At 35.5% G+C, this 10,875-nt stretch overlaps 1 protein-coding gene across 2 annotated transcripts in view; it reads right to left on the bottom strand.

Moving 5' to 3' along the window:
- The window catches only part of XPR1 (xenotropic and polytropic retrovirus receptor 1), a 240,449-nt gene that overhangs the window by 83,809 nt on the left and 145,765 nt on the right, over positions 1-10,875 (bottom strand). For both annotated transcript variants that reach the window (XM_006876429.1, XM_006876428.1), the window contains exon 3: positions 2,263-2,364. In XM_006876429.1, the coding sequence (XP_006876491.1) occupies positions 2,263-2,364 (102 nt within the window). The remainder of the gene's footprint in view (positions 1-2,262; positions 2,365-10,875) is intronic.

Raw genomic sequence — 10,875 nt, 5'->3', positions numbered from 1 at the left:
AAATACCATGGCTTGGGTCAGGCGCACCTTGGTACTCAAGCTGACAACTTTGTTCTTCAATACTTTAAAAAGGTCTTGTGCAGCAGATTTGTCTGATTTCTTGACTGCTGCTTCCATGAGTGTTAATGGTTGGTCCAAGAAGAATGAAGCCCTTGACAACTTCAATCTTTTCTCTATTGATAAGAATTTGTTTTATTTTATAAGTAAGTACATCGAGACCCAGGAAATTTAAGGTTGAAAAATCCCAAATATAACTGGTAGGTAACAGAACTGGTATGAAAAAAAGGTCCAGATTTTAGGAGCAGTCATTCTATATTATGTTTGTGTTGCTGCTTGGCTTTATTGTTGTAATTAGAAGTAGGCCTAATAAACAGCACAGCATTTTGTTTGTGGCATTTAAAAGGTTCCAGTCAAGAATGCAGCTCACTTAAAAACTGAATGGTAATGAACTCTTACTTTCAGTTCCAATCCATCTTCAACCACCCTCTTTTTGCTGACCATAAAATAATCTGTGAGATGCAGATGGGTGGAAGTGGGTTTATGACTAAACACACCCCTGTATTATTTATAGATTTTCATGTGCCCTAGTATCTGAGGACTGCAGTGTACTGGACTGCTCTGTAGAAGCCTAAATAAGGAGAAAAATAATACTATCTAGGACAAGTGCCAAATTCCATTTCTGTCCATCATGTCTTCATATTACCTATTACTTCCTGACCTGGCAAAAAAAAATCAGTCTGGAGACTATTAATTTATACCTACTCTGTGATGACATCAATAGACATACTCCAATGATCCTGCCAACACACACAGAAAAAGACAAGCCATTAAATCACTGTCAATTTCAGCTCTTGGTGACCCCATGTGAGTACAGTACAACTGTGCTCCGTATGGTTTCCAAGGTATAACCTTACAGAAGCAGATCACCAGGAATGTCTTCCAAGGTGCTTCTGGGAGGGTTTGAACTGTTAAACTTTTGGCTAGCAGTAGATCACTGACCCATCTGTGTCACCCAGGGACTCCTAATTAAATCACAACCCCCTGGTTTTACTAATAACAATCTAAAATTATATATGAAAAGTAACCAAGATACACATTTCTAAGACACCATTTTTCAAACAGATGGTTGCAACCCAGTTGTTGCTGTTGTTAAGTGCTGTCGAGTTGATTCCAACGCATAGCTACCCTGTACAGGGTTTTCAAAGAGCAGCTGGTAGGTTTGAACTGCCTATCTTGTGGATCACAATCCAGTGCTTATCCTAGAGTCCAGATATATAATTACAGATATGTAAATCTATCTATATATAAGTATAGGAGTCCTGGTGTGGTACTGCACAATAATGCACAGGACCACAAGGTCAGTTTGAACCTCAAGGAGAGCGGCTGAGACATCACCAGTCCTTCCTTAGAAATCCTATATGGCATGTAACAACAACAACAACAACAAGAAGCTTGTTTGTTGTTGTTGGAACCCAACAAATCAATTCTGACTCACAGCGACATTATACACAACAGAATGCAACATTGCCCCATCCTACGCTGCCAGCCATCCTCACAACTGTTGTTATGCTTGAGCCCACTGTTGCTGCAGCTGTACCAATCCATCGCATGGGGGTGGGAGGTCTCACCCTTTTCGCTGACCCTCCACTTTACCCAGCATATCTTTCTCCAGGGATTGGTCCCTTCTGACAATGTATCTGAAGAATGAGAGACGAAGTCTTGCCATCCTGGTATGGTGCTGTAAGATAAGCACTGGACTGCTAATTACAAGGTTGGAAGTTTAAATCCAATAACTGCTGTCAGAAACCCTACACAAGGTCACTATGAGTCAGAACGACTAGACAGCAGACATCAATATATATGTGTATGTGTGTATAAGGAGCTCTGGTGGCACTGCGGGATAAGCAATGGACTACAAAGTTGACAGTTCAAGCCCAACAGCAGCTCCCTGCAGGAAAAGATCAGCTTTATGCTCTGTAAAGATTTTCAGCCTCGGAAATACACGGGGTCACTATGAATTGGAGTCAACTGGATGGAGTGATAGGTGGGTGCCTGTATATACCTATATATATAAAACAAAATTTGAAAGGGTCAAACATGAATCAATGAAAGTTTTAACATTTTTTACTTGCACTCCAATGGCAAGGAAAACAAACATCAATAAAATATGTTGGCCAGAAGTTCACATAATGATATGGTAGATTCTTTTTTTCTGTATTAGCAGAAATGGTTTCTTAAATATTATACCAAAAGAACACTCACCTGAATAAAATGTGTTGATTTTGGCAAGTTCCTTTTCACACGTTTGGAAAAATTTTTCTTCAAACTTGGCAAAATACCTCTTTACTGTGTCCTCATCTGTAACTGAAAGGCAAGGAAAACAATATTTAAATTTATCTTAATGCCAAGTAAGAAAACCAGGCAACTCAAAGTTAAAGTCACTACTGTCTTAATATTCAAAATGAAAACTATGTATTTCTCTAAAAGGAACTGTGAACCAAAGACAGAAAAGTCTAATCTAATCAAAACCTCTTCATATAAACACAAACCTTTATTTTATTATCTTGTTGTTGTTGAGAATATAAACAAACAAAACATACAGCAATTCAATTATTTCTGCAAGTTCAATTCAGTGACACTGACTAAATTCTTCAATTTGTGCAACCATTCTCAGCCTCCTTTTCTGAGTTGTTCCTCCCCCCATTAACATAAATTCACTGTCCCCTAAAGTTACAAAGCATGGCTTAATTGAATGAAATTTTTATCTGAAATCTCTACTATAATAAATTTAAAGGAATTTATGGGGCATAGCTTCCTCATTTGTAAAATAAAAGCAGTGTGAGTGAGATGGTCTCTTAAATCTTAGTGATAGCCAAAAGTCTAAGACTTTATAATAAACGGCAAGTTAATGATAGAAAACATTAAGCATTCTATTATTTCAGAAGAGGAAGGAACTATTGTAGATAGAGGTGATCAAGGAAGATTCAAGATCCTGGGAGTTAAGCTGAGTAGGATTCACACAGGAGAGACAAGGAAGAGTATATAAAGTAATTTAGGGGAGAAAAGAACTGCAACAGCAAAACTATGAAGATACTAATGTGTTAAAATGTTTCTGGAAAAAAACCAGTTTGTATGTTAAAAATTGTTATCTACTCTTTTTTTTTTTCATCTGCACCAGACACACAGAGAAGGAAGGATGGAAACATGAGTGCAAGTTATATGATGCAAACCTTCTAACATAGTGGATTCTGAGTTGAGCTACTAACCACAAGCAGCTCAAATCTATCAGCTGTTCCGCAGGAGAAAGATGAGGCTTTCTGCTCCCGTAAAGATTTACAACCTCAGAAACCCTATACTGGGTCACTATGAATTGGAACCGACTCCCCAGCACACAACCATCACCTCCATTGTCAAAAGAAGCAATAAATCCAGATATTTTTTAAACACCGTGTTTACCAATCAGTATGTATCTCCCTAGAGTAATCCGCTTTATGAGTTCTGTCATATAGTATTATGATCTCAACTCAAGCCCTAAATACAGATATATGTAGCTTCAGAAACTCCTAAGCATAAAAGGAGACTTTTTTGCCTAAGTGACATCTGCTTTTTCTCTCCAGATGATAATCTTAATATAAAATCATTCTACTTCTGGCAGACTAAGCTTGAAATGTCTAGAAAGAATATAGGTGCCTCTCTATCTCCCAGGTGGCCTGCTAGAAATTCTTTAATAACCTACCTGATAGAAGTAAGAGAAATGTCAATTTCCAGAGTAGTACTTAATGTATACACAGACACACTCATAATGACATTGATATTATAAAGAAAAGCAAAACCTAAAAGGAGCAAAATGGGCAAAGGACTTAAATGGACATTTCACCAAGTAAGATAAACAAAGGATGAGAAAGCACATGAAAAGAAACTCAATTTCATTAGTCATTTGGGTGATGCAAATCAAAACCATAATGAGGTTATCACTTCACTCTTACCAGGATGACTAATATTCAAAAATTAGAAAACAATGAATATAGGATATGCAGAAATTACTTATCGATGACTGGTAGGAATGCAAAATGGTACAGACACTCGGGAACCAGTATGGCAGTTCCTAAAAAGGAAATTATTAAATTTCTTTTGTTGTTGTTAAGTGCCATCGAATTGGTTCCGACTCATAGCGACCCTGTACAGGGTTTTGGAAGAGCATTGTAAGCTTGAACCACTGACCTGGCAGTTCAAACTGATTTTGCAGTTTAGTGCTTTAACCTGCAGCACCGCACCAGAACTAGGAACCAGCAATTCTTCTCTTAGATATATAGCCAAGCAACTTGAAAGTAACGATGAAACCAGACACATGTAAACCATTGTTCATTTAAGTACTACTCACAGTAACTAAAAGGTGGGCTCAAGCTATGTGCCCATCAACAGATATGAATGGATGAACAAAATGTACATAGATAAAATGCAATATTACTCTGCTATAAAGAAAAATGAAGTCCCGATATATACTACAATATGAAATGAACCTTGAAAACATGCTGAATGAAATTAGTCTATCACAAAAGGACAAATGTTGTATGATTTCACTAATTTGAAATATCTACAATAGGCAAAAGTATAGTGATTAGAGTCTAATCGTGGTTATCAAGGGCTAGAGGGACAGGAAAAGGGGGGAATCACTACTTAGGTAGTATAAGAGTTTTTGTTTATGGGGATGAAAACTATGACAACAGATACTGGAAAGGGTTGCACAACATAATTAATGTAATTGGTTTTACTGAATTTTATATGCGAGAAATGCTGAATTTGCAAATGTTAGTTCTTTAAGGAGCTCTGGTATAGCACTACAAGATAAGCACTAGACCACAAAGGCAGTTTGAACTGCAGCTTTTCCTCGTAAACTCTATACAGGGTTGCAGTGAGTTGGAACCACTTAACAACAATGTTCTTTATATTTTTATAATTATAAATAAAAACATATTTAATCTATTCATTTGCAAAACACAAATAGTAATGGTCACTTCTGCTGTGCATAAGGTCGCTACGGGTTGGTACCGACTCAATAGCACAACAACAACAACAAAGTTTCTTATCAAGTTTAACAATGCAGGTATAATAAAGGCTACAGCTGTCCAAGGCCACAGAGCTTTATTTTTTCAAAAGAATAAACAGGAGATAGATTTTTTTTAGCTGACCTTAAGTTTAGAAGTTCCATGCCAAAAGATGTTATTCTTATAATAACATTTTGCTATAGCTGATTTAGGAGTCCTGGTGTGGCGCTGTGGGTTAATGAGCTGGATTGAAATGTCATTTGAACTGCAAAGTTGGCAGTTCAAGCTCACCAGCTGCTCCTCAGAAACCCTAAACAGACTCACTATGAGTCAGAACTGACTCGATGGCACTTAACAACAACATAGCTGATTTAAAGTAGGAAGAGTATACTTTATTGCCTGTATCTTTTATTTTTTTCTTCCAGTTTTATTCCTAATATACTGTTAGGAAAGAAAGCCCATATGGGCTTGGCTATATTTATTTCACTTCCCTACAGACTCCTTCTACTGACAATATCATAGTAATAGAATTGTTCAGTGAGATGATTTAAACTTATCTTCTACTTAAGAATGACTTTACATTAATACTCATGTAGAAGTTGTATGTTCAGTAATATAAACGATTTAGAATACTATCAAGAACCATGAAACAAAAACATCTAGGTCACTGAGAAAATAAACATATCCCACAAACTCTAATCATTAAAGTATGAGCATTCTGCCCATTTTTTTCACTTTGTAGCCAGTTTTATCTAAAATACCAGGAGTCTGCTATCTAATTTTCTACCTAACACATAACTTAATAGCCATAAATCAGCAGAAAGTAGAATAGGCTTTATCAAGAAAGAGTAAGATAATAGTAGCTAACAGAGAAGGAAAAGAGAGAGAAAAAAGAACAAGAACAGGAAATAGAACTGAGAAAAAATTAAATGAAAGACAATGTTTGTGTGCTCTCAGATTGAAAAAGTACCATAACCTACTGTAATCAGAAGTAGACAATCAGTAAAGGAGCTAGGAAATACAACAAAAAGAACAGAATATGAAGTCCAAAAATAGACTTGTACATACATGAAGATTTAGAATAAGATGAAAGGAACATTCAGGTCACTAAGATAGGAATGGACTATACAACAAATAGCAATGGGTCAACTGGCCAATTATTTAGAATAAACCCAGATGGAGGTATTTAAAATCAAAGATTTGTGCACAAAATACAGCTGAAAGTTTCTTATATTAAAAAGATTATCAGGAAAATGCATAAAGACAATTCACAGCAAAAGAAATACAAATGGCCAATGAACAAATAAAAGGATGCTCAATTATCCTAGATATAACTTTAAAATAACGAAATGTAATTTTTAATGGAAAATATTTTAAAATAGTGGTGCCATTTTGGCAATAGTGAGAATAACTGGACGTTCTTGATCCCTGTTAGTGAAAATGTAAATTTGCTAAGACTTTTAGAAAGACAATTTGACAGTAATTACCAACATTTTCAGTGTGCTGCCTTGTGATCTAGCCATTACACACACAGGGCACATATTCTAAAAGAATCTCTGAACAATGTATGCTTGCAAGGATGTTCATGTAACATCATTGCAAGGATGTTCATGTAACATCATTTTGTAGTGATAAAAAACAAATGGTTACTACGTATATATACTATTTAGCCATTTAAAAATGACACAGACACATTATTGGTGTAGATGAAAAATCTCCAAGATACTGCTGAACAAAAAAATGAACTAACAGAATATATATACTACATTCCCATTTATGGAAAAAAATATAAATTAATATTCATATATACAATTACAGAAAGAAAATTGCAAGGCTGAATCTCAACTTATTAATTGTGATTGCTTCCTTCAAAATGGGAGGATGTATCAGAGGGAATTCCACACGTTGGTTTCTATACCTTCAGTACTGTCTCAACCAATTACAATGAAAAGATATTCATTAAAAGATAAATGTGAAAGATTACAGTATATATAAAGGGTATTAATAACTAAAATTTTTTAAAGTCACCTCCAAATCTTTAAATTATCATTATAAAAACTAACTAATATAGTTACTTGAAAAGATGATCTTATCAGAATTAGAGATACAAAGAATGATTACTCCTTTTCACGCTTTGATTATGAAAAATTAGAAAAGGGTTGATTTGCAAAACATCAATTTCTGGTATAATAAACATCCTTTTAAGTTGCATATCAAGTAATTATAAACCAGTAAACCTGAGACCGAACCAGAGAATCTTAACTTTCAGAACTTCACTAGCCTAATTCCCTTATTTTACAGGCAACAAATTGTGGTAGATGGTTTGCTCATTTTTGTTTTGCCCCTGCAGTAACAGACTCACTGTATTTTTTTATTATTATTATAAAATAAAGAATACCTATATATTAACTATATAATAGTAATTGTGGCACTGTGGGTTAATTCATTAGACTGCAAAGCCATTTGAACTACAAGGTCGGTGGTTCAAGCTCACCAGCTGCTCCTCGGAAACCCTATACAGGGTTGCTATGGGTCAGAATTGACTCAACGGCACTTAATAATAACAACAATCATGTAATACATGGGCTTAACATGTCCTGATTCAATAGTGACAAATGACAAAGCATAGTTTAAAGAAGGTTAGAATAAGTACAATTCTTAGTAAGCTATAACAATGGTGTTGTTGTTATGTGCTGTCGAGTCGATTCCAACCCTGTTCTGAGGAGCAGCTGGTGAGCTTGAACCACCGACCTTGCAGTTCAAACAGCGTTGCAGTCTGGTGCATTAACCCACAGCGCCACACCAGGACTTCAATGATAGATTAAGCAGAAACAATGAAGAAGACAAAATCCATAATTAGTGAAAAACAACTCAGAGAATCCTACTATAGCACTCCCTTTTTGCTCTGAGTTTTAAATAAATATTAATTCAGCCACATAAACTAAAAAAAAAAAAAAAAAACCAAGAAAGGGGAGAAAGAGAAATTGATTTTGTTGTCACCTCTGTTATAGTTTATCTTGACCTCACATTTGTGCATGACAAACAATTTCCTTTTCATCCACCCCCAAAATCATTAAGTTAATAGAAAATGGATCTAGAAGAACTAATCTACATTAAATAGTACAACTGCACAGCAACCACCATCAAGTGCTTCTTACAGTAAACTTCAAGAATATTTTAATCTTTCTACCATAAAGGCTGTTTTAATTTCTGATGCAATCTCTGGGTTTAAATTCTGATAAAAGTTATGTTTATCAAAAAACATTTCTTTAAACCTACTAGTAGGTAAACTCCTTTAAATCTATTATATGTTCCTTTCAATTTTTTTTTTTTTTTTGTAAATTTTTAAAGTGAATTACGTGATAGTTTACATGGGAGAACTTTAGCTTTACATTCATCCTATTATATTTCGTTTCATTGCCATGGTTACAATCCCCTCCATGCCTCATCAAACATCCAAAGGGTACATACATACATACACCCTGTAAGCCTGCCCCCCAGTCGTCAGTACATAGCCCCTCTCCTTCCCTGGGCCTAGAGTCCCCAGCCACTCCATTGCTCCATATCATTGTCTCTGCAGCCATCTCTGGCGTCTCCTTTCAAATTTTTATTACTAGTCTGTATTACTATCTCAGTCTTCTTAACTAATATTGTTGCTTTTATCTTCATAGATCCTATATTCAACGAAATACTAGACAGTACATGCTCCATACAAAAATTTAAAACTATGTTATAAAACTAAAACCATATATTTCTTGGAAAAAAATACAAGAGTAAATCTTCAGAACCTAGATTTAGCAATTGATTATAATATGACATCAAAAGCATAAGCAAAAAATAAATCAATTGGACTTCAACAAAAACGAAAATCCTTTATATTTCAAAGATACCTTCAAGAAAGTGTGTGTGTGTGAGCCTACAAAATGGGAAGAAATATTTGCAAATTATATATCTGACAAAGACTTGGTATTCAGAATACGCACATAAAGAACTCTGACAATATAACAATAAACAAATAACACACCTGAAAAGGACCTGAAAAACACTTCTCCAAAAAAGATACACAAATGACCAATAAGCACATAAAAACATTCAACTTAATTCACCATTAAGCAAATATACATCAAAACTATAAATAAAAAAAAAACCACACAACTATAAAAACATACCATTTTATACCCACTGTGAAGCACCATCAAGTCAGTTTCAACTCACAGCAACCCTGTATAGGATTTCCAAGGAACAGCTGGCTGGTGGGTTTGAACCTTCAACCTTGTGCTTAATAGTCAAGTGCTTATTCTATAGCACCACACCAGATTTTTGCAAGTTTTTAATGTGAATTATGTGATAGTTTACATTTTTTTAAAATTTGGTTATTATTTTTAAAAACTTTTTACTGTGAACTGAATGACAATTAACAAAGGAGATCATCAGTTTTACAGTCAGCAAGCCATACACTTTGTGTCCTAACAGTGACTGCAATCCCCTCTATGCGACAACAGCTATCCTACTTCCTCCCTGTGGTTCCTATTTCTGTTGCACGCTCATTAGATCCCTCCTTAACTTTGTCCATAGACAAATGTTACCCTCTGCATCTGGAATAATTGACTATTTATTCTATGGTGAACATACCTTATCAATGTTGTCTCCTTATATACCTATCTACTGCTTGGCTAAAAAGTGGGTCATGATGGTGAGTTTCTTTCCACCTGAAGTGTGGTCAAAGACCACAGTCTCAGGGTCCTCCAGTCTTTTTCTGACCAATAAGCCTGGTTTGTTTGTCTTTTAATAATTTTGAATTTTGTTCCACATTTTCTTGATTGGTTATTATTTTAAAACTCAGAAAAATGTTGGTGAGGTTGGGTAGAACCTGGAACCTTTATACACTGCTGGCAGGGATGTAAAATAGTTCTATGAAAAAGTTTGGCATGCCTGAAATGGAGGCAGAGATGATGACATGGAGCGATGGAGCAGCTGGAGGCTTTAGATACAGAAAGGGAGAGCGACTGTGTGCTGAAGACCTTGGGGGTACGGGGAAGGATTGCAGGGTATATACCCTTTGGTTGGTTGATGATGCATGGAGGGGATTGTAACCATGGCAATGAGATGATATAAGATAGAATGAATGTAAAACTAATGTTCTCCCATGTAAACTATCACATAATTCACAATAAAACATTTAAGAAAAAAAAAAAAGTTTGGCAGTTCCTCAAAAATTTAAACAGAGTTACCTTATCCAGCAATTCCACTTACAGGCATGTAACTAAGAGAACTGAAAATATATGTTACATAAAAGCTTGCATAGCAATGATCACAGCACCATTACTCTTAATAGCTCCAATGCCATTATTTATAACCCAAATGCCATGATGAATGAATGCACAAAATACAGTATATTCAAGGCAATGGCGTATTATTAAGACATGAAAAGGAGTAAAGCCAATTAAATAATGGTGATGGTTGCATAACCTTATGAATATACTAAAAGACACTGAAATATATACCTTAAACAAGTGAATTTTATGGCATGCGAATTATAAAACCATCAACTTTTTTTCCATGTTTTATTGTGAATTATATGATGTTTTACATGAGAGAACTTCAGTTTTACATTAATTCTACCATATATTGCTGCATTGCCATGGTTCCAATCCCCTCCATGCATCATCAACCAACCAAAGGGTAAACCTATAAACCTGCCCCTACACTACACTACCCTCCCCACCCCCACCCCCGTCCCATTCTTCAGCACACAGTCCCTCTCCCTCTCTGGATCCAAAGTCTCCACGTCATCATCTCTACCTCTATCTCAAGCCTCGATGCTTCTCTG

Source organism: Chrysochloris asiatica, unplaced genomic scaffold (assembly GCF_000296735.1).
Source record: "Chrysochloris asiatica unplaced genomic scaffold, ChrAsi1.0 scaffold00379, whole genome shotgun sequence".
NCBI lineage: Eukaryota > Metazoa > Chordata > Mammalia > Afrosoricida > Chrysochloridae > Chrysochloris > Chrysochloris asiatica.
This window is presented reverse-complemented; position numbering and strand designations above follow the sequence as displayed.